Source organism: Hylobates moloch, unplaced genomic scaffold (genome assembly GCF_009828535.3).
Source record: "Hylobates moloch isolate HMO894 unplaced genomic scaffold, HMol_V3 SCAFFOLD_15, whole genome shotgun sequence".
NCBI classification, from domain to species: Eukaryota; Metazoa; Chordata; class Mammalia; order Primates; family Hylobatidae; genus Hylobates; species Hylobates moloch.
The window spans coordinates 17,662,975-17,687,319 of NW_026652290.1; the positions used below are offsets into that span (position 1 = coordinate 17,662,975).

Below are 24,345 nucleotides of genomic sequence, written 5' to 3' on the forward strand. Positions count from 1 at the left end.
TGTGTCTCTTCATCTCATCAAACTATTCAGTGTCTGATTTTTTTACTTCTGCTTTGGCCCACAGAGAGTAACTTGGATACTTACAGGTAGAAAAAGCTTTGAGGAAATTTAGGCAGCATCGATGGATAAGTGTTTCCCCAACCTCCTTTCTAACGTAGAGGGTTAGTTATATATCACACGCACACACCCCTCTGTCTCAGCTTTGCTTGTGGTGTCCTCATGCCAAAATACATGAGGTCAATTCCTCTTATGTCCCAGCTCTTTTAAAACTACAGGAATGCCAGGTGCGGTGGCTCACGCCTGTAATCCCAGCACTTTGGGAGGCCAAGGCGGGCGGATCATGAGGTCAGGAGTTCAGAATCAGCCTGTGCAATGTGGTGAAATCCATCTCTACAAAAAAAAATGTAAAAAGTAGCCGAGCTCAGTGGCACACGCCTGTAGTCCCAGCTACTCAGGAGGCTGAGGCAGGAGAATCACTTGAGCCCAGGAGGCGGAGGCTGCAGTGAGCTGAGATTGTGCCATTGCATTCCAGCCTGGGTGATGGAAGTGAAACCTTGTCTCAAAAATCCCAAAAAACCTACAGGAAAGCCACAGCCAGCATGTGTTGACTTGTACGTCGTTTCTGTCTCTTCTCAAAGCTGGAATGCTGGGGCTACTTTTTACCTACCTTTTCTATTCCCAATCCCCTCTCCTTTCCATCCCTAGTGGGAGTAATTTAATTCTGCAACAAATTCTCATAGTTAAGGTATTCAGCAATATATCCCTGTATCCTAGAATTCTGTGGAAGGAAAAAAGTTGTGGTTGAGGGAAAGAGTTCTACATTCAGTTATTTTAGTTTAATATTACTAAGAACTTCATTGGAACCCAGAACAATCTTCCCTGCCGAAAGAGCTTTGTGCCCATTCTCTGTGAATGCTCTTTAGGAGAGATGCTTAACGATTCTCTCCACACCTCCCCATGTGTCCTTACTCAAGACCAGAAACTCTCGAGGTGAGAAGGTAGATGAGAATGACCTTCAATAATATCCTCTTTCCCAGTCCCCCAGTTCCCTTGAGCAGGGGCAGCAGACCCCACCATGACCCACAGACCAAAGCCAGCCCACTGCCTTGTTTTTGTTTGTAGTCAAAATGTACAAAAACAAGCCCCGCTCATTTGGTTAGGTGGCAACCACGGCTGTTTCACACGACAACAGCAGAGTCGAGTAGTTGTGACAGAAAAGCTGAAAATATTTACTATCTGGCCTTTACAGAAAAATTGTGCCGACCCCTGCCCTAGAAGAGCACAGTACCTCCATGTGTTGGTGTGGCGAAGACGACGGGATTGCCGCTCTAAAACACGTTTGGATTAGGAAGCACATTTAAGTAGGAGAAGCCTTCGTGACTTCTCTCTAGTGCCTTCGTGCCCTGTGTTGCCCACTGAATTGCCCTGTAACACCTGAGTGTAGTGGTAGCATTAAGGGTTAGCTTTTTCAGCCCTCAAGGTTATCAGGAACATTTGTATCACTGCTATAAATAAAGTAGTATCACTTGTCATAATCAGGATGCTAAAACATAATGAAAAAGTTTAACTTAGTCACAGTAAATATTTTATATCCCTGAAAGTAAGTTATTTAATGAGAATAGAACTATTTAATGATCCATGAGTCTTAAAAGGATATCTGCCTGGTATTGCCAAGTTTAAGGCAAAGGTGAGATCCTGTATTAATAAGAAGACGGCTTTTTTCTTTGACATTGGTAAGTACCAAGAATTCTAACTCACATATAGTAGGAAACAACAAAAAGTCTCCACTGACTTCTTTGAATTAGATACCGAGAATCCACAAATAAAGTAGTGTGGGTAACTTTCAAGAAGCCATTGGAAACATCTCCACATTCTGGAATTACTTGTAAATGTCTACAGAGTAATGGAAGGAAAGGCTTGTCTGCTCATTGCTGCCATCTGGGTTGGGAAAATAATTGAAGATTTGTTATCAAGTCCTTCAAGAATCTCTTCTTAATGTTCAGAATAGTTTAAGAGTGTTGTTGAGGTAAACTGATTGATAGCTGACTATTTTCTGAGATGTAGATCTAAACAAACTCAGCATGACCGGGAAGCACACTTCACAGCTCCAGGGTGCAATACTGATGTAAAGTTGCCATGTGAGGGCACATTTTTCACTCATGTATGCAAAATTCCTATCAGTTCATTTGCACAGCCAGTTCCAATCATGTAATTGATCACCAGATTAAAAGCTTCATCCAGAAAGACAAGACTCCTCAGAACGAATAGTAGACAAGTAAGAGTGCTACCCGCAGAAGCCAGTACGCTTCAGGTGTGAGGCGGGGTAACCACTCATCTCTTCGGAGCCAAGGAAAAAAAAAGAACGTCTCTAACATGATTTACCATTTTAAACAGCCTTATAAGTTTTGTCTCTTAAAATCATGCTGCAGAAGGAGAGAGGGTAAAAGTCGTGTTCTGCCCTGCCTGTGGCATTGGTGAGAGCCCCGCTGGGTAAGAAGCAATGCTTAGATCTTGCTTCCAGGCAGCAGCTTGAATTCCCGAATCTTCCTGCAAGGTGCATACAAATGCAGCATGAGAATCCATACACGTAATCCATATTCACCTTCCCATCCATCCTGCAGAAGAGGCATGGTGACACCCAGGCTACTGTCCGTGCTTGAGAGGACATATTTAAAGGTTCTGTTACTAAAAGTTGGGAATATTCACCGGCGTGCCTGAATACCCCGGCTGTAGCTCACACGTGGTCTGTGTAAGTGGATTAACCTCGGGGCAGTCTTGTTTAATCCTGAATAATATCTGAAAGACTGAGTTTACTTGGGAACATGTAGTTTTTCTAATGCACATTAAAATTTATTTTAGCTGTTAAAAATAAAATCATTTTATTATCAGCAGGCTCTTTTATACTTTATGGGGAATCTACATACTACTTCCACCACTCTTCATAGTAAAATTATTTGTAAAATATAAAAAATACTCCCCTGAGCCGATTATTTGCCTCTTCTAGAGCCTCACCTGTGAAATGGGTGGGTGTGTCCCTGGGTCAGTTACCCAGTTTACTGGAGCCTCCTTTGTACTGTAATTTAGGGATAATCATTCCTACTTTGCAGACATTTGGTGAGATTAGAAGTCTTACGTGTGTTAATTCCAGTAACATCTGTGATGGTAGAACTCATTGATAGCAGCTGTTGTAAAGCCTGTAGTATGTGCCATCATACTATGTATAAATTCCAACCTTGAACGGAGGAAGAGAGGCCCTACTGCAATCCACAGGCAGATCCAGCCAACATCTGGGGCTTGCTTTGTGCCGAGTGCCATGCAAGGTTTTTTACATGCGTTTTCTCCTTTTAGTTTCAAACAGTCCTGTGACGTGGGTGCTATCCTGCTCATTTTCCAAAAAGAAAACGGGCATGAGGTAGAGTGATTTGCCTACGTAGCTCTGTGCTGTTCATCACATAGCAGTTCCCATTGGTTTGAACTGGCATTCAACCCCCCAAAACCTGACTCCTGGGCTCCATTCTTTTAGACTGCCCTGACTGGGGACTCCAGCTCCAGGCAGGCCAGACACCTGTCTTTTTACCAAGGTGGGGGGCCAGTTCTTCCTCACACATCACATTGCTCTTCTCCATTACTCCAAAAGGCTCAGCACAGCCACTAGCCCCCCTTTCCCAGTGGATTAAGTTGCCTTGGTATTGGCCTTTCATGATGGCATTAAAATATGGTAATACTGTTAAATGTTCCATGTCATTACCTTACCTCCCCAGGATAAGCCTATTTTATTCCATCTACTGTCCCATAATACTCCACACATAAGGCACAGAGTATATTCTTAGATTTAAATAAGCCATACAGGGAAGCAGCTGTCATGCTAAAGAAAACCATTTGAGTTAATTGCCAGTTGATAGCAGCAGCTGAAGCCATATGCAGAGGAACTGCCACGTGCAACCTGGAACTGCTGGTAGGAGCTGAGCAAAGTATGATTGTGGATTTCCCATAGACTCGAGCTTTTGGTTTTATGTCCATTTTGCTCCCGTTTTATGGATAACTTGTTCCTGCCAATCTGCCTCCAAACCTGTTGTATTATTAGTAGCTCGTTCACTTACAGGATCAAAAGAAATAAACCTATATGCCACAGGCTACTTCTGCACCTCACTCATACCCTGCTTAGGATGACAGCGGGCTTACTGTGGAACTTGGGAAACAGAATCCCATAGTAATACCATTGAGCATCTTCTGACCATAGGTTAGTTTTTAATAACTCCTACCAGTTGAGTCTTACTGTACTTATTGGCATAATGACCTGGTCTTTGACACAAAAACAGAAAAAGTGAATGGCATGACTTTTTGTAAATTCAGATTTCTAAAGATGTCTAAGGAAACATCGGAGATGGTTAGCCACCGTTGTGAGGAATTGGATGGATTCTGCTTGTTGGTGAAGCTTATTTCAGGCATTCAAGCCCAGCATCACAATCCCAGAGAACAAGGCTCTAGACATTGCAAGGCACATAAAAGCAACTGTACAAGAAAAGTCAAGGGTTCTGCCTCTCTTACCTGTCATCCCAATAAAACTATTCTCTTGCAGAATGGAGACTGCAAAGCTCAGGACACTTCAGAAGCTATGAGAATGAAGGTATGATCAAACATGATTTTTTTTTTCTTCCTGATAAACCAGAAGACATCAGAAAAAGGAACCAGGTGCTACATTCCCTCCCTTAACCATACTCTGCCCTCCGGCCAAAAAAGAATCTTAAGGACGTTATGTACAAGTAACTGAAGAGTAGTAGGCAACAAAGCAGGAAATGACTGTTCCTTTTGAAGGAATAGTCTTGTCTAGCAGGAGATGCCAACAGGATGGTTTACAGTATCCTCTCATTGTCTCCTAATTCACACTCCTATCTGCTGCAGAAAAGGAGTCATTCTCCAGCTCCCTGATCATTCCTTGCCCTCCCAGCTCTCAGCCAAGCACTTGCCCAGCCCTGTGGGTTCCTTTGTCCACCCTGTGGCACAGGCCCTGCGCTTGACCCCTGATCCCCAGGCAGGAGAGCAGGCACTCTGTTGGGGATGGGGCCTTCCAAGCTTCCACAGCAGAAATAGGAGGTGCTGAATCCCGGGGCCGGTTGACAAGCTGCAGATAAAGTGAAGTTGTGAGAAAACACCTACTGCAGATAGTCCCTCTGTGCAGACACTGACTTCACAGAGGGCTGGGACGCTGGCCGTGCATTTAGGGTGAAACCAGGGTTCATGATGCCTTTAGTTACAGTTTTAAGTGCCAAAAGCATACCTTTCAATGAAAGTTAGGCTTTCATTGTAAATGGGCTTGTAAATTCCCTGCAGTCCCACAGATCGCCTCCCACCTTCTTTCAAAGCCCGCTCAGAACCAGCAGGGACTGCCTTCCTCCCAGGCCATCACCCTCCCAGCGTCCAGTGCTCGGAGGCCCCAGTAGCTGTCAGTAGCTGCCCCAGTGTTGGCGCCGTCTGGCTTCTGTGATACTTAAACAGGTGTCCGACATTCAGTCATCTAGACCAGGGGTCAGCAAGCTTTTTCTATAGAACACCAAACAGTGCGTATTTTATACTCTGCAGGCCATTGGGTCTCTGTTGCAGCCACTGGACTCTGCCATTGTAAGCACCAGAACAGCCATGGCCCTGTTCCAACAAAACCCTTTATGAGCACTGGAATTAATTTCACATGTCACAAAATATTTTTATTTTCCTCCCACTTTTTACAAACCATTCTTAGCCCCTCGCCGGTACAAAGACAGGCAGCAGGCTGGACTCGGCCCACAGGCTGTAGTTTGCCAACCCCTGACATAGGCGCTCATCAACATTTGGGTCTATAGAGAATGTGTGTCTCTCCATAGGGACTGGGCACAGTTCTCAATCAGGGCCAGCCCTGATTCCATAAACCATGCGTGCCACCCAGCTAGCAGAAGGAAAGCCTCGGGCTGGTCAACAGAGAAGTCCTACCCTACCCACAGCAGAGATTCTAGAGGTTGGAGAGGAGTCTGGGAGGAACAACCACATATATATGTCCCACATGCATGATGACATGCCTTTCAAAGGAGAGTGAGGGTTCGCTGGGAGCCATGCAGTGCTGCTGGGTGAGCTTCCCTGGGGAGCAGAAAGGAGTGGGAATAAAAGGATGAGGCACGACAGCACGTGCCGGCCTGCACTCACCTTCCTGTAACTCGGGTTGAGTGAAAGATTCATCTTGGGACTAAGGGAAGTGGAGAGAGAGACGATTACAGCCCAGCTCTCGCCCTCCCATCTTCTGCTCATTAACATGCTCTGCGCCAGCCTGCTGCAGATTTCATATTTCAGAACCCTGTAGGGAAGGTGCCCTCCCTTAGCCAGGGCGTGAGGGAGAATTACAGAGGACTGGGAAGAAATGGGCATTAAGTGTTTCTTCTCTTATTACTAGAACATTTTGTGAAAAGATCGACACCCATCCCCAGCATGAGTACACATTAAAAGGATGGGTTAGAGTTCTGAGATCGCCAGGGTCAGGCAGCGGTGCCAGGAAAATACTGGCGCGGATGCTTGCCAGATGCTTGGTTTTCCACCATGGACCAGTGAAGGTATGGAAAGATCTAGAACTAGAAGGCCAGGCCTAGCACTGTGGTGGGAGTTGGTAACTGAGGTATCATACTTACTGAGCAAATTGGCACTTGGGTCCCTCGGGGCAGAAGCCAACTAAATAGTTGAGACACATTATTCTGGGGACATGGCGGTATTTACACAGAGGACCTGCTGAGCAAAGAGAAAGTGATGAGAAGCAGCCGCTCCAGTAAGAGGGGAAAACACACACGAAAAAGCTCCCTGGGAAGGGTGTGGATGGTCATAGGGGCTTCACTTAATAGGGGTGGATAAATCTTCCCGTCCTTTCTGTACCACCCTAAAGCACCCACTTCTAGCCATGAGACAGGGATGGGGAAAAGGAACCTTGGAATGTGCTGGAGCAGGTGCCAGCTGGCAAGTTCTGAAATAGAGTTGGAAATGTCACTGACATGCTGTGTCCTGGAGGACTTGCATGGATATGAACCATACTTTGTTACCTTTTATTTATTTAGGTATGGGAGCTACAGCTGAGAAAAAGCTGACCTGGCCGGGTGGGGTGGCTCACACCTGTAATCTCAGCACTTTGGGAGGCCAAGGCGGGTGGATCACTTCAGCCCAGGAGTTCCAGAGCAGCCTGGGCAACATGGTGAGACCCTGTCTCTACTAAAAATACAAAAATTAGCTGGGCGTGGTGGTGCACACCTGTAACCCCAGCTACTTGGGAGGCTGAGGCAGGAGAATTGCTTGAACCTGGGAGGTGGAGGTTGCAGTGAGCCAAGATCGCACCACTGCACTCCAGCCTGGGTGATAGAAAGAAAAAAGCTAACCCCACAATCCTACTGATCTTCTCAGCAGCCCTCACCCCCGCCCAGATCCCTAAAACCAACAGCACTAACAAGTCAGTAAGAAAAACCTATCTGAAGACAAAGGAGAGGGAGAAACCCTGTTGCTTAGGGCATGGGAACCCTGCTGGGGGAAGCTGCCTCTTAAATTTGGCTGGCAGCAATGGGAAAGGTAGAATATGCTTAAGCAACACTCAGGACCCCCCAGGTAAGTGGAATGCAGAAGAGAGCACACATGAACTAAGCATCTCCTATGGGCCTGACCCTGTGTCAAGAGCTTCCTGTGGTTCAGTAACTTGGAGAAGGGCATGCAGCTGATACATGCTGAAGGTAGGATTTGAACCCAAGTCAGTCTGCCCCAAGAAGCCTGTTATGGCCCCACACCAGGCTGTGTTTTGTGTGTCACAGTAGAGCTGGAGGAGAACTACAGAAAGACTTTCTGTGGGGTTTTCAACAAGGCACAGCCTCAGCAGGAAAATGGCCCCTCCCCTGCTGAGAGCCCCCACCCTGATCCCCGCAGCCCCTAGGGCTCCCTGGCTTCCAAGGCCTCACCGTCCTTGCAGAAACCTTGGTCATACCAAGGACAGTCCTGGGACTTGAAAGCTGGCTTCACATGGAGGAAGGGACACTCCTTGTTGCTGCAGTCACCTGAAAATCCCAGCACTCTCTGTAGAAGCAGTTTCTCTTTGTGGTCGCTTCTGTGTCCCTAAACCAGATTGACCTTGCCCCTCACATACACAGAAGACACTGGCTTTTATTCTGGGAGTCACCAGCTTTTTGAAGATGGCAAGTATGTCTAATCCTTCCTGCAGTCTAAAAAGGGTGGATCCCAGTCCTATTTGCTAAGCAGGGCATGGTCTGAATATACACCTCTGGAAGAGTAAGAGTTGGGGTAGGACCCCAGATGGAGAAGGAGGCACTGGAACTGAAGGCCGTTAGAGGCTAGCAGGAACAAGGAGAGCCGAGAAGGCCTGCGACGTTAAGTGGAGATATTTCCATGTCGCTGTAAGTGCAGCCCCCTCTTCATCTCTACTACAAAACCCATGCTGCCTGCAGAGCCTAGGGAAGCTGTTCCCCTTGGTGGAAATGCAAAGAAAAGCAAAGCCCTGCTCAAGTTGGCACAGGTACGAAAAGAAACACTCTGCAGAGTGGGCACCTGCATTATACTAAGCCTGCATCATCATCTCTCTATGGATTAGACTAAGTCTCAGGTTTAGTTTATTTCCTACAGGGAGCCAGCCCAGTGGGCCCAGGCTACCCAGGTGTTGTTGTTGTTGTTATTATTATTATTATTATTTTATTTTGAGACAGGGTTTTACTCTGTTGCCCAGGCTGGAGTGCAATGGCGCGATCTTGGCTCACTGCAACCTCTGCCTCCCGGATTCAAGTGATTCTCCTGCTTCAGCCTCCCAAGTAGCTGGGATTACAGGCATGTGCCACCACGCATGGCTAATTTTTGTATTTTTAATAGAGATGGGGTTTCACCATGTTGGCCAGGCTGGTCTTGAACTTCTGACCTCGTGATCCGCCCACCTCAGCTTCCCAAAGTGCTGGGATTACAGGTGTGAGCCACCACGCCCCGCCCCAGGTGTCATTTTAAGAGCTCTCTTAGATTTCTCTTAGGAAGAAAGCTCTGAAGGAAGCATAGGGGAAGATTCATCCCACTTCCACTTCATTCAAGCTGAGAACTCATGAATCTTTCCAACTTCATCCTCCTTAAATGTCTACAGCTCAGTGCTTTTCAGAGCTGAAGGAGCATCGTAGCGTCTATTCCATTGATTTTCAAATTGCTCCAGGAAGATCTATTTTATACACTGGTCCTCTACAGAGCAAGGTTTCGTCTAAAGGAAAGCACCCCTAGGCCAGGCACAGTGGCTCATGCCTGTAATCCCAGCACTTTGTGAAGCCGAGGTGGTGATCCTCAGAATCACCTGAGGTCAGGAGTTTGAGACCAGACTGGCCAACATGGTGAAACCCTGTCTCTGCTAAAAATATAAAAATTAGCCAGGTGTGGTGGCACATGCCTGTAGTCCCAGTTATTCAGGAGGCTGTGGTGGGAGAATCGCTTGAACCTGGGAGGCAGAGGTTGCAGTGAGTCGAGATTGTGCCACTCCACCCCAGCCTGGGCAACAATGTGAGACTCTGTCTCCAAAAAAAAAAAAAAAAAAAAAAAAGAGAGTACTTCTGATTCCTAGGAGTTTAAAACCACCATTCTTTCCCACTCCTCTCATTTCACTGAGAACGTCAGGGCTCAGAGAGGGGAAAAAGCCACATCCATTTCATTCAGCTTCCTCACGTTCACGAAGGGTTCATTTGTTCATTGTCAGTATACAGCACTGGGCAGAGTGCTGACTCTGGGCTTGAGCTTTCTAATGAATCAAAGTGACATCACCCCCTAGGTGATGCTGGCCGGCATTTGATGGATGGAAACAACAGGAAGTCATCTACACTGGTTGCCGTTCTGCTGGGCGCACATCTCTGCATTCCTGGCCTGGCCAGCAGGTGGCAGCAGCACCTCAGCCTTCAGTCCGCCTTTCAGAGACGGGGTACTGGGTTGAAGATCGCGGACACCAGGCCCTTCCAGTGACTCTGTCCCACTCCCACACCTCCCCAACAACACTCTGATTCCAATTAGAGTGATCATCGCTTTGATATTCGAAAGCCATATGCATTCATTTACTGTAAGAACAGTAGATTACATCTTGTAATCATGGGTTTACAAGTCTGTCCTCTACTAATTGGAGTCATCTGGGGGCCGAGGGGGACCTGGTCCCGTTCCTGTATCCATGCCCAGGAGCACCGGATCCCCAAACAAACACCGAGGGCTACTGAGGGAATAACTAAGTAGGTGGCATTTTATTACTAAAGTCACAGAATGTTAGGCAGTGACCAAGGGGAACTGGGATAAACACTGTCCTTTCAGGGGAGACATGGGGGCAGCTCTCAGGAACTGCCATGCCTTTGCCTCCCAGGAGCAGGCAGGAAATGGAATATTAGCCTGGGTGGGGCTCTGACTGGCCTAGGTGATGCTTTGCCTCCTTCTCAGGTACCCAGGACCCTCCCATTGGCACTAACGAGGAGCAGCCGCTTGGGGGGCCCTGAAGCTGGCTCCAGCCACATTTAGAAGCCAAGCCTCCTGAGTCAGGGGCATCCAGGGGATTCTGCCAGCTCTCTCTTTGCAGGTCACTCTTTATGGAATGCAGTTCGAAAACCACCGGACTAGATAATCCGTAAGGCTCCTTCCAGCTCCGAAAAGCTCTGAGCTGTAGAACTGTATTGTGAAGGGTGAGACCTGAAGCACATTCACAAATTCCTTTCTTAAGTAAGCGGGAAAGTGGCTGCAGCTGCCCCATAAACAGTCCCTTGATTAAAAGGACAAAGGAGGCAGGGCGCAGTGGCTCACACCAATAATCCCAGCACTTTGGGAGGCCGAGGCTGGTGGATCACCTGAGGTCAGGAGTTCAAGACCAGCCTGGCCAACGTGGCAAACCCATCTCTACTAAAAATACAAAAATTAGCCTGGCATGGTGGTGGGTACCTGTAATCCCAGCTACTCAGGAGGCTGAGGCAGGAGAATTGCTTGAACCTGGGAGGTGGAGGTTGCAGTGAGCCAAGATCACGCCACTGCACTCCAGCCTGGGGGATAGAGCGACACCCTGTCTCAAAAAAAAAAATATATATATATATATAAATAAATAAAAGGACAAAGGATGCCTTGAAGCCAGAGGGAGGCAAGATGCTGGTCCAGGCTTGACCACACAAGATGATTTTAGGTGCTAGACCTCTGAACCTCATGGATTTATGTTTACAGTGACCTTTGATTTCCAACAAGTGACACTAGTTCTCCATTTATGGAAACAATGCAAAGTTTCCTCTAAAGTAAGAGTTAAGGCCGGGCGCGGTGGCTCACGCTTGTAATCCCAGCACTTTGGGAGGCCGAGGCGGGCGGATCACGAGGTCAGGAGATCGAGACCACGGTGAAACCCCGTCTCTACTAAAAATACAAAAAATTAGCCGGGCGTGGTGGCGGGCGCCTGTAGTCCCAGCTACTTGGAGAGGCTGAGGCAGGAGAATGGCGTGAACCCGGGAGGCGGAGCTTGCAGTGAGCCGAGATTGCGCCATTGCACTCCAGCCTGGGCGACAGAGCGAGACTCCGTCTCAAAAAAAAAAAAAAAAAAAGAGGTTAAAATAGCAAGACCGTTGAAAGAGCAGATAGTGGTGCAGGGGCTTTGAGGGTACAGCAGGCATCGTGAATGTGGCTCTGAAGGCCTGATATTCGGGAAGTTCTAGCCAGGGCCTGAGAGATGGCTCATTTGAGACATTTCAATATAGTCAGGCTGGGTGTGTGATGAACCAAGACTGGGGAGAGAAACAATCCCTTCTTCCCTTTTGGGGGTATCTGGTATGCACCTTGATCCTGGGGGCGGTAAAGGGCAGGGACTTCAGGGTGCACTTCTGCTTGTCTAGGGGTTTGGAGAACAGACACCTGAGGCTCAGACAGGTCTCTCTGGCCTCCAGGGACATGTCCAGCCTCCTCTGCGTGCCCCCTCCTCTAGAAACCTTCTTCCCATCTCACAGCCCTCACTGCCACCCTCCAGGGTGAGACACCGAGCCAGGAAGAGGCCTTACCAAACTTGGAGTAGAAGTAGCACTCAGGCATCCTGGTGAGGTCATACTGGTGCAGGAACTTGCAGTGATCACCCTTCTTGCACAGCCCCCGGAGCCAGTGCTTGCACACCACCATCTTCTCCCCTCGGTCATGTCGGAAGGGGCAGAGTTTCCCTGGAGACACCAGAGCATCTGGCTGGGAGGCCCCTCATCCACAGCCTGGGGCTCACTCAGCCCTCCAGGGGATTCCTCAGGAGGGTACCTGACTCAGTCCCCAGCGGCTCTCCCCTTATCCCTTCACCTGTACCCTGTAGGGGCTGGAACTGGGAGCTGAGGCAGCATGAAGGGCAAGCGTTTTTTTTTTTTTTTTTTTTTTGAGACGGAGTCTTGCTCTGTTGCCCAGGCTGGAGTGCAGTGGCGTGATCTGGGCTCACTGCAAGCTCTGCCTCCCGGGTTCACGCCATTCTCCTGCCTCAGCCTCCCGAGTAGCTGGGACTACAGGTGCCCGCCACCATGCCTGGCTATTTTTTTTGTATTTTTTAGTAGAGACAGGGTTTCACTGTGTTAGCCAGGACGGTCTCGATCTCCTGACCTCGTGATCCGCCCGCCTCAGCCTCCCAAAGTGCTGGGATTACAGGCGTGACCCACCGCGCCCGGCCAAGCTCTTGTTTTTGAGATGGTGTCTCGCTGTTGCCCATGCTAGAGAGCAATAGCACGGTCTCAGCTCACTGCAACCTCCACCTCCCAGGTTCAAGTGATCCTCCTGCCTCAGCCTCCCAAGTAGCTGGAATTATGCCCGCAACTACACCTGGCTATTTTTTTATTTATTTATTTTTAGTAGAGACAGGGTTTCACCATGTTGGCCAGGCTGGTCTCGAACTCCTGATCTCAGGTGATCCATCCACCTCAGCCTCCCAAAGTGCGGGATTATAGGCTTGAGCCACCGTGACTGGCAGGGCAAGCTCTTCTTAATGTACAGCTGTTCCCACTACCACACCTTTGCCCATCCTTCCCATCTGCCTGGTGTGCCATGCCCTTCTCCAGGGAAATACCTGGGCTCAGAACAGCTGCCTCCTTTTCATTCCCAGAGTGCCTAACACCCCCTCTCGTCCTGCCAGGGAGCAGGGCCAGGCTTTCCAGCCCAGAATCCCCACACCCAGCCCAGCCCCTGGCACGTAGTAAGTGCTCAGTAAGGGCGTGTTGAATTCCCATCTTTAAAAACACCAAATGTTATGCTTCCCGATTCCAGAGACCTAACAGGGTGACAGAAGAGCCAACTTTGTAATGATTTATAAGGAATATTCCACGGAAATGTTACATTTAACTGTTTTATCATCTTCACTCAAGTCTGCCTTGCTATTAGCAGGAAGGACATCCAGTTCCTAAGTTTCTTTCTTTTTAATGTATTTATTTGAGACAGGATCTTAGCCTTTTGCCCAGGCTGGAGTGCAATGGCAAAGTCATGGCTCACTGTAGCCTCAACCTCCTAGACTCAGACAGTTCTCCCATCTCAGCCTCCCGAGTAGCTAGGACTACAGGCCTGCACCACCACACTGAGCTAAATTTTTATTTTTTGTAGAGACAGGGCTTTGCCATGTCATCCAGGCTGGAAGTTCCTGAGTTTCTAAGCAGGTCCAGCCTCATGCCTGGCCAGTTCTCTGACATAATTTGGGGGCTAGGGGAGGTGTTCTTTCCATTTTTCTTTTTTTTAAAAAAAAAGAAATTATGTTTTGTAGAGATGGGGTCTCGCTATGTTGCCCAGGCTGGTCTTGAGCGATCCTCCAGCCTCTGCCTCTCAAAGTGCTGGGATTACAAGTGTGAGCCAACTCCCCTGGCCAAGGTGCTCTCTTTAAATACCCCTAACCTCCACCCCTGGCTATTGACTTGCTTGGTTCTGACCTTCCACCATAATAGCTTTCTTTCTTTGCAGAAGGGTGTTGCTAGGAACCACTGCTCTAGGGACTAGATGGGCCGAGCTGAGGAGACGCCACTCAGTCCACATCGAGCCTGCAGGGTCCTGGGTGCACAAGGCCTTGGGCGACCAGTGATCCCATTTCCCTTCTCCCTGCATGGTCCAGGGCTGGCCCCAAGACAAGGCAGGTGGGCGAACATGGCCCCAGGTCCTCCTTTCCTGGTCCCCACCAGCCCCCCAGCTTCCAGGGACAGAGTCATTTGGATCAGAAAGCATGTCCTAAACTCTCACACCAGCGAGATTTCTTAACCTAAATGTATAGGCAAGTGGTAGGAAGACTAGGAAACCCTAAAATTGTAAGCCAATTTTTTTTGGCAATTGTATATTTCTGTGGGAAGAGCCCCTACGTGAGCCATGAGCCAGAAGAAAAGTTGAAAACCCTTGTATTTGAGTCAGGCCTTCCCAGAATGGCTGCATTTGGGGAGAGGTGCCTAGGAAGACGGTATTGACCCAAAGTCAGGGCAGGAGAGAAGTGGAGGATGCTTTTTGATAGCATTTCAAAGATGGTGGCAGGTGCTACCTCAGGGCATAGGGAATGGATGAGACAACTGACCAGTTTCCAAACTGAGTCAGAGCATGGGACTGGGGGAGAAGGATGCCTCTCTTCTAGCTGGGAGGAAATCAAGAAAAACATTAAGAAGCTGGAGCCTCCTGGGAATGCACAGGCCAAAGCTCAGACACACGCCCATCTCAGCAAGGCAGAAAGAAAAAATTACGCCTTTCGAGGCAGCCTGGTTACCCTGATGCGAACCGCAAACTACGAAGACTGCTGCTGAGGCGGGGAAATCTTAGGGGAGGGGCAGGCTGCTTGGTGGATCCAACCACTTATCCTTTGTCTACCTGTAAGTCTAAAATTCTGCTCCACGGCTGGGCGTGGTGGCTCACGCCTGTAATCCCAGCACTTTGGGAGGCCCAGGCAGGTGGATCACCTGAGGTGAGGAGTTTGAGACCAGCCTGGCCAACATGACAAAACCCCATTTCTACTAAAAATACAAAAATCAGCCGGGCTTGGTGGCATGCGCCTGTAGTTCCAGTTACTCGGGAGGCTGACAAAGCAGAGTTGCTTGAACCCAGGAGGCAGAGGCTGCAGTGAGTTGAGATCACGCCACTTCACTCTAGCCTGGGCAACAGAGCGAGACTCCATCTAAAAATAAATAAATAAAATAAAAATAAAATTCCACTCCATCCCAATTTTCCCTCCCCAGGTGCAAATTCGACACCCTATCCCAGGCCAGGCAGAGCCCCTGCTGGGTGTAGCTCAGACAGACCCTACACTCACCCAGCTTGGGGCCCAAGCCTGTCTGCTAACTCACCTTTCTCACAGAGCCCTTTAGTGAAGAAGTTGCACACAGCTGAGGCCGACTCTGGAAGGAGAAGAGGGAACGGAGAACGTAGCTTCCCCAGAGGCTGCAGCTGTTCCGGGATCCTCCACCTCCTATCGGCATGTCCCACCTAGACCTCCCCCAGGCTCTGGCCTATGGGACCCCAAATCTGGGCCCTGTAGAGGTTAAGCTGCAGAGCCAGCCAGCAGACCTCAACCCTTAACCCCCCAACTCTGAAACAGAGGAGCTCGAGGGGCTCAAGGCTGGCCCAGGAGCTTGGGAGGCCAGTGTGGCTTCTCTCAATTCACCGTCTGTCTGTGCCTCTCTTTCTCAGTCTGGAAAATGGGTTGCCCCGAAGCCACAGAAGAGAGAGACAGAGAAGGGGCTGTCGCATCAGGGAGTTGAGCAGAGATGCCTGTAGAGAAGGAAGGGGGAGCGAGGCCGGGCGTGGTGGCTCATGCCTGTAATCCCAGCACTTTGGGAGGCCAAGGTGGGCGGATCACGAGGTCAGGAGTTTGAGACCATCCTGGCTAACACGGTGAAACCCCGTCTCTACTAAAAATACAAAAAAATCAGCCAGGCGATGTGGCGGGCGCCTGTAGTCCCAGCTCCTCGGAAGGCTGAGGCAGGAGAATGGCGTGAACCCAGGAGACAGAGCTTGCAATGAACCGAGATTGCGCCACTGCACTCCAGCTTGGGCTAAAGAGCGAGACTCCGTCTCAAAGAAAAAAAAAGAGAAGGTGGGGGAGGGACAGTGGCCCCATCCTCACTCACTGTCCATGCCCTGGAAAGGCAGGAGCCCAGTGCCCTTCTGCATCTCGACATCCTTCTCAAAGGCAAAGGTGAACCGCTCCAGCCCCGCAATGACCTCTTGCATCTTCCGTCTCCTGCTGGGGCTGCGGAAGCTGCTGGAACCCAGGCAGTTGGGCCCAATATAGCTCATCAGAGGCCCTTAAGGGGCCAGCGCCCAATGCCTCCACCTTCACCCCAGGGTGCCAGTGGCCAGGTGACTGCAGGGGACTCTCCAGCCTGGGCTGTACAGGAGCAGGGCCCAGCTGTCTCACCCGGCCCACCCAGTGCAGGGGCGGACGCCCCAGGGCCCCTCACCCCCACACTGTGTACCCAACGCGCACTCGGGTAGGGAGGGATTCGCAGAGCCCCACAAACTGCTTATCTCTGCATGTTATCAAACACAAACGTGGCGTGCACGCAGACATTACCAAACCTGGGCTCATACTTTGTCCATGAAGACACAGCCACAGGTTAGCAAAGAGTTGCACAAACCAACCGCAGCAAGGCTGTTATTCTGCCGGAGCTGGGGGTGGTGGGGGTGTGTAGAGGGAGGGAGCCGTCCCACCTCCCCGCTTCTTCCCATCAGGGAAGGGGTCTCCCTCTGGGACCCCTGACACCCCTTTTCTGGCCTGAATGACAAGCCCCGAGTGAGCTCTTCATGGGAGACAGGGAAAAAGGAATGAAGAGGAGAGGAATTGAAACAGTTGGATGAATGGCGCTTTGTTTACCTCGCACACAATCGCCAGCTTGGCGGGAGGGCGGGACCGACCCAAGGCCAGGGCGGCCTCCCAGCCAGGATTCCACAGGGCCACCCAGTGCCACCCCACCCCTGAGAAAGTGCTTTATAAATGAAATCTCTATGCAAATGTTGTTTTATTATTATTACACCACCCCTGCCTGCAGGGCTGGGGACATCTGAAAATGCTTTCAAAGGATCATGTTAGGGCTCTAATTAGACCAGGCTCCCCCTCCCCCTGCTCTGGCCCCAAACTGGCCTTGCCTCTAACTAGAGCTGCTGTTCTCAGTCACATTGGCCTTTGATGCCCATAGAACCAGAACCCACACGCCCTCCTTTGTGGGTGCCCAAACCCAGAAGGGAGAGGTGGGCGGCCCTGCAGGCTCTCAGCTGGGCCAACATGAACTAGCTTGCTGGCTATTGTTCCCCGTGGCTGTGGCTCCTAGATCTGTTCTTTTGAACTCCAGATCAGAAAAGAAAATAGCTGGAGAGATAGACACCTGGAGTCGAGGCGGGACTGGGAGGAGCAGGGACGAGATCCAAGAGTTTGCAGAAGCTCAGGCCTCTGACTGCATCCTGGGAGAGGCAGAGGGGCCCAGCTCCAGGGCTGCTAGAGGGTGGGGCCAAGGGGGTCCCTGGGGTAGAAACCCTGGCTTCTCTTGGCCTTGGCTGTGTGCGTTGATTAGTAGTCCCAAGAATGCATTCATCTGTCAACACAGGCTCATTAGAGGCTCACAGCAGCCTGGCAGCGCAGGCAGGACCGATGAGGGAATCAAAGCCCAGGGAGGCCAAGGCCACGTGGTTTGGGAGGCGATATGGATGGGGTTCAAATCTAGGTCTCTTGATGACTTCCTTCCCTAAACATCCCTGAGCATCTCTGCACTAAGGCCACGTCCCTATCCTCAGAGATGGCCCCATCAAGGAGGGGGGACATTGGCCATTCACACAATAATGCGATGGAGGCACGAGGGGCCCAGCAGGGCAGGAAGGGGTAGCAGGGAGAGCTCTCAGTGGAGACTCATGATGATGGGGAGAGAATGTTCTGGAAGAAGGCCAGCAGTATGAAGGTTGGGGCGTGGAGCAACGTGCAGGCTGAGGAGGCGCTCAAGGGTTTGGTTTGGCAGAAGTGGGGTAAAGAGGCGGAATGGGGGCAATGAGGCTGAAGAGCTGAGAAGGGACCCAACTCTGGGGGGCCTGCTGGGGCCAGCTTTGCAGGGGAGTGATCGTGAAGGCAGCAGAGCCACCACAGGGCTCTGATAACTGTACGTGGCTCTCTGAGGGATGGTCGGGGGAAGACTGGACGGGGGCTGCTTAGGGGATGAAATTTTTTTTTTTTTTTTGAGACTGAGTCTTGCTCTGTCACCAGGCTGGAGTGCAATGGCGTGATCTCGGCTCACTGCAACCTCTGCCTCCCAGGTTCAAGCAATTCTCCTGCCTCAGCCTCCCAAGTAGCTGAGATTACAGGCCCACACCACCACACCTAGCTAATTTTTGTACTTTTAGTAGAGACAGGGTTTCGCCATATTGGCCAGGCTGGTCTCGAACTCCTGACCTCAGGTGATCTGCCTGCCTCATCCTCCCAAATTGCTAGGATTACAGGCATGAGCCACCGTGCCCAGCCTGGGGATGACTTTTTAAAATCATGAGAGCCCTGGGGATATAGCCCAAAGATCTTTCTGCTACTCTGGTGGCCTGCAAGAGTTAATTGATGAGGGATGAACATGAAGGAGACTCCTGGCTAAGACTCCTCCCTCCATCATGCCAGCTTCTCTGCTCCTCCACCTGGGCTTCCCATCCCACCACTAGGTGCCTGGCCAGCAGAGGTGTGTGGTGGACGTCACATGGATGAAATCCCTTCTCCCAGTGGGTCATCATTAGTTTGGCACACAAACAACGGGGCTTGCATTCATAGTTTTTGCTTATTCAAAATACCTTCTGCAGTAAATTGAACTGGCTACCCAAAAAGTCTAGGTCCAGGCCAGGTGCAGTGGCTCACGCCTGTAATCCCAGCATTTTCAGAGGCCAAGGCAGGAGGATCACCTGAGCCCAGGTGTGCAAGACCAGCCTGGGCAACAAAGCAGGACTCCCATCTCTACAAAAAATTAAAAAATTATTAGGTGGGCATGGTGGCACATGTCTGTAGTTCCAGCTATCTGGGAAGCTGAGGCAGGAGGATTGCTTGAGTCCAGGAGGTTGAGGCTGCAGTGAGCCATGATTGCACCACTGCACTCCAGCCTGGGTGACAGAGAAGGATGCTTTTTTCAAAAAAAAAAAAAAAAAAAAAAGTCCAGGCATGTTGGCTCACTCACGTCTGTAATCCCAGCACTTTGGGAGTCCAAGGTGGGTGGATCAACTGAGGTCAAGAGTTCAAGAGCAGCCTGGCCATCATGGTGAAACCCCGTCTCTATTAAAAATACAAAAAATTGGCTGGGCGCGGTGGCTCACGCCTGTAATCCCAGCACTTTGGGAAGCCGAGGTGGGCGGATCATCTGAGGTTGGGAGTTCGAGACCAGCCTGATCAACATGGAGAAACCCCATCTCTACTAAAAATACAAAGTTAGCCAGGTGTGGTGGCGCACACCTGTAATCCCAGCTACTTGGGAGGCTGAGGCAGGAGAATCGCTGGAACCTGGGAGGTAAAAGTTGTGGTGAGCCAAGATCACACCATTGCATTCCAGCCTGGGCAATAAGCACGAAACTCTGTCTCAAACAAACAAACAAACAAACATTAGCAGGGCATGGTGGCAAGCACCTGTGGTCCCATCTACTTGGGAGGCTAAGTCAGGAGAATCACTTTAACCCAGGAGGTGGAGGTTTCAGACAGCCAAGATTGCACCACTGCACTCCAGCCTGAGCGACAGAGCTAGACTCTGCCTCAAAAAAAAAAAAAAAAAAAATTAATAAAAATAAAAAATAAAAAAAATCTAAATCCTAACCCCTGGTACCTGTGAACATGAACTTCTTTAGAAGCAGGGTCGACATCCTGGAATTAGGATGATTCCTAAACCGAGTAACTGGTGTGATTATGAGAGAAAGGAGAGGGATAATTGAGACACAGGCACAGAGGGGACACAGAGAAGGCCATGGGGAGACAGAGGTGGAGACTGGGGTGACCCAGCTTCCGTGGATGGCCAAAGATTGCCGTCTCCACCAGAAGCCAGGAGAGAGATGTGGGACAGACTCTCCCTCAGGGCCTCCAGAAGGAACCCACCCTGCCTATTTCTTGACCTCGGGTCCGGCCTCCAGAATGTGAGAGAATGAATTCCTATTGTATTCAGCCACCTTTGTGGTAATTTGTGACAGCAGCTCTAGGAAATGAATAGACCTTCTCACTTGGCATTCAGGTTCAAGGCTGGGCGTGGTGGCTCATGCCTGTAAACCTAACCCTTTGGGAGGCCAAGGCAGGAAGATCACTGGAGCCCAGGAGTTCGAGACCAGTCTGGGCAACATGATGAGATTCCATCTCTACAAAAAATTTAAAAATTAGCTAGTCATGGTGGCACATGCCTGTAGTCCCAGCTGCTACTTAGGAGGCTGAAGCAAGAGGGTCCCTCGAGCCTGGGAGGTCAAGGCTACATTGAGCCATGATTGCACCACTGCACTCCAGCCTGGGTGACAGAGTAAGACCCTGTCCCAACAAGAAAGAAAGAAAGAAATTTAGTTTTGGAAGATCCCATCTTTTTTTTTTTTTTTTTTTTTTTTGAGACTGAGTTTTACTCTTGTTGCCCAGGCTGGAGTGCAGTGGCGTGATCTCGGCTCACCGCAACCTCCGCCTCCCAGGTTCAAACGATTCTCCTGCCTCAGCCTCTTGAGTAGCTGGGATTACAGGCATGTGTCACCACGACTAGCTAATTTTGTATTTTTAGTAGAAACGGGGTTTCTCTATGATGATCAGTCTGGTCTCAAACTCCCGACCACAGGTGATCCACCCGCCTTGGCCTCCCAAAGTGCCGAGATTACAGGCGTGAGCCACTGTGCGTGGCCGACCTCACCCCTTTTATAGATGAGCAAACAGACACCCAGAGAAGTTGAGTGATTGTTAAGCTTTGCTGAGGCCGGGGTAGCTGCCCCACCTCATGGCTCTTGAAGCAAATGGGTGTCCCCATTATACAACAACAAAAAGCAGTGCCCCAGCCCTGGAATGTCCCCTCTGAAACCTCACAACGCCCTCTTCTGTGCCCTGGAGCTTATCCCTAGCCCTTGTGTTTTCGTTTATTAATTGATTCATGGTGATAAGTGGACACTCAAATCGCTGTACAAACAGAAGCGTGAATTTTTAATCACCATCATTATGAGGCTCTCATTTAGCTCTGGCTGCAAATTTCCTGAATCGTCATCATCCAGCTCCTTCCCTTTTATTAATGCTCTGCTCTGAAAAGCGGGGGTGGAGGTGGGGGGAGCTTTGGAATTCTCTGGCTGCAGGGCCTGGCAAGGTCATCATGCCCATGCCCCTGGCCTGGGATCAATGGCAGCCAGTGCTTTGCTGGGCAGATCGTGGCCATGCCCACCTTTCTTTTATCTGGAGTACCTGCCTTCCTCTCCACTGAGCGCCCTGTCTTTATGGCGACAGTGCAGACAGGGGCGTCAGACAGGCCAGGGTTCAAATCCAGCCTTTGTCAGCTACCAGTCTATATCCTGGGTCAGGCATTTAATCGCCTCTCTGAACCCCAGATTCTGCATTAGTAAAATGGGAGCAATGCACACTACGTCCCTGGAGGACTGAGGATCAGTGAAAGTACATGTGGGTGCCTGATACAGGGGTGGTTTTTGTTATTGTTGTTTGTTTTTTTGTTTTTTTTGAGACAGAGTCTCGCTCTGTCACCCAGGGGGGAGTGCAGTGGCAGGATCTCGGCTCACTGCAAGCTCCGCCTCCCGGGTTCACGCTATTCTGCCTCAGCCTCCCGAGTAGCTGGGACTACAGGTGCCCACCACCACGCCTGGCTAATTTTTTGTATTTTTTTAGTAGAGACGGGGTTTCACCATGTTAGCCAGGATGGTCTCAATCTCCTGACCTTGTGATCCACCCACCTCGGCCTCCCAAAGTGCTGGGATTACAGGCGTGAGTGTTGTTTTATTTTTGAGACAGAGTCTTGCTCTGTCCCCCAGGCTGGAGTACAGTGGCGAAATCTCAGCTCACTGCAACCTCCGCCTCCCAGGTTCAAGCGATTCTCCTGCTTCAGCCTCCCAAGTAGCTGGGATTACAGGCGCCTGCCACCATGCCTGGCTACTTTTTTTATTTTTAGTAGAGACAGGGTTTCACCATGTTGGCCAGGCTGGTCTCAAACTCCTGACCTCAAGTGATCCGCCCACCTCGGCCTCCCAAAGTGCTGGGATTAAAGGCATGAGCCACTTTGCTTGGACCTATCCCTTCTTAAAATGCATTATTCCTAAGGGCCCCTGGTAAAAGATGCCATGGGGGGAAGGGGTTCCATGATGGTTCAGGTGCTGCTGGGGGCCACTGTAAGATCCGGCAGTGATGGCCTGGCAGCTGAATAGCCACAGGGTTGGGAGGGGCTGGAGGTCCGGAGGAGTGCCCCTCACCCACTGCTGCTGCTGCTCAGTCCCAGGGACAATGAGCCAGTGTGCCCTGCTCTCTCCACCGCCCTTTGTGCCCCAAGAATGCCACTTGGAGGGGACAGCTGTTGGCTTCACAGTGGCCACTTGAAGTGCAGGGCAGGGAGGCCCTGCAGCCAGGCTGGTCCTGCTCTGTCATTGTGCAGGAACTCGTCTCTAGGAGTCCGTCAGTTCTAACACCTGCAGCCAGGGAAAGGCATCTACTTCCCCTTGGGGCTTGGAAACAGCCACAGGACTAATAAACCATCCACACTTCTCACTGAAGGCTCCTCCCATTCTCACGACAAACTCCTGAGCTGCTCTACCCGTTTTATAGGTAAGGAAACCAAGGCCCAGAAGTTAAACCACTGCCTAAGCTTATGTAGCCAGTAGATGTGAGAATGGGGGCCTAGAATCCAACCTTTGCTACCAGTTACTAGGACTTAGTTTAGGTTCACTGTTTACATTATATTCTCTCTAATTCCCACAAAACCTTGCAAAGAGAGCTATTATTATTTCTCTTCTACAGTTGAAAAAAGCCAAGGCTAAAGGCTTAGATGTGCTTCCTAAAGACCACAAGCTCAGGTCTGCTTGGCCCCAAAACCAGCTCCTTTCAGCCTACCAAGCTAAGTGTGGGAGATGGCTCCACCTCCCCTGGGCTGGGAAGACCACCCAGACCCCTGAGGCCCAAGACAGCTACTGAGCCTTTGCTTGTCCCTGAGTAGGTAGGTTGCAGATTCTACTCTTGGTCCAAATATCAAGGAAACAGGACATTTTGGGCTTAGGGAGTCAGCCCTGGTCAAAGCGGTGTGCGGATAGCATTCCCTGGCCACTGTTGCCACGACGTGTCTTCACTTGGTCTTCAGGTCATCCTCCGCTCTGCCTGGGGTTCTGTGCCCAGAGCCTCTCCAGGCTGAGCAGAGGGAAACTCCACAGGCTTCAGTCCCTGCCTCCTATGCCCTGTGAGAAAGGAGCCTGTCACCCGCAGCTGCAGGCCCGGCCTGTCGGCAAAGCCGAATTGGCAGAGGTGGCAGGTGGGGCAGCTTGGGTCACACTCTGGTCTCCTCCTCCTTAACCACAGTCCTCTGGCTTCCCACGTCTGGCTCTTACCCTCCCCCCTCTGGGGAGCTATTCACTCACTCACTCACTCATTCACTTGCTCATTCATGCACTCACTCATTCACTCACTTATTCACTCATTCGCTCATTTATTCACTCACTCACCTATTCACTCACTCACTTACTTATTCACTCACTCATTCACTCACTCACTCATTCACCCATTCACTCATTCACTCACTCACTTATTCACTCACTTGTTCACTCACTCATTCACCCATTCACTCACTGATTCACTCATAGTCACTCACTCATTCACCCACTCATTCGCCCATTCACTCACGCATTCACTCACTCATTCACTCACTCATTCACTCACTCATTCCCCATTCACTCACTCGCTCACTCATTCACTCACTCATTCACTCACTCATTCACCCATTCACTCACTCATTCATTCACTCACTCACTCACTCATTCACTCACTCACCCACTTACTCATTCACTCGCCCACTTACTCATTCCCTCAGCCACTTATTCACTCACTCATTCACTCACCCACTCACTCATTCACTCATTCATTCACTCACCCACTTACTCATTCACTCACTCACTCATTCACTCACTCACCCACTTATTCACTCACTCATTCACTCACCCACTTACTCATTCACTCACTCATTCACTCACCCGCTCACTCATTCACTCTCTCATTCACTCATTCATTCACTCACCCGCTCACTCATTCACTCTCTCATTCACTCATTCATTCACTCACCCACTTACTCATTCACTCACTCATTCACTCATTCATTCACTCACCCACTTACTCATTCACTCATTCATTCACTCACCCACTTACTCATTCATTCACTCATTCACTCGTTCACTCACTCATTCATTCAC

General features: G+C 50.1%; 2 protein-coding genes across 6 annotated transcripts in view; one reads left to right on the forward strand and one right to left on the reverse strand.

The window, feature by feature from the left end:
• Window positions 1–3,086, forward strand: part of CUNH17orf80 (chromosome unknown C17orf80 homolog) — a 17,307-nt gene extending 14,221 nt beyond the window's left edge. For 2 of the 3 annotated variants that reach the window (XM_032177708.2, XM_032177707.2), the window contains exon 6: window positions 1,250–3,085. In XM_032177708.2, the coding sequence (XP_032033599.1) occupies window positions 1,250–1,275 (26 nt within the window). In that variant the 3' untranslated portion in view covers window positions 1,276–3,085. Of the gene's footprint in view, window positions 1–1,249 lie in introns of all 3 variants that reach the window. The other variant, XM_058429177.1, reaches the window with a different exon arrangement.
• Window positions 1–16,259, reverse strand: part of CPSF4L (cleavage and polyadenylation specific factor 4 like) — a 20,226-nt gene extending 3,967 nt beyond the window's left edge. The window contains exons 1-6 of one of the 3 annotated variants that reach the window (XM_058429181.1): window positions 16,074–16,259; window positions 15,291–15,341; window positions 12,027–12,179; window positions 7,950–8,045; window positions 6,651–6,744; window positions 6,175–6,214 (exon numbers count right to left, since the gene is read on the reverse strand). In XM_058429181.1, coding sequence (XP_058285164.1) covers window positions 6,175–6,214; window positions 6,651–6,744; window positions 7,950–8,045; window positions 12,027–12,179; window positions 15,291–15,341; window positions 16,074–16,242 — 603 coding nt within the window. In that variant the 5' untranslated portion in view covers window positions 16,243–16,259. Of the gene's footprint in view, window positions 1–6,174; window positions 6,323–6,650; window positions 6,745–7,949; window positions 8,046–12,026; window positions 12,180–15,290; window positions 15,342–16,073 lie in introns of all 3 variants that reach the window. The other 2 variants (XM_058429179.1, XM_058429180.1) reach the window with 2 other exon arrangements.
• Window positions 16,260–24,345: the final 8,086 nt, after the last annotated feature.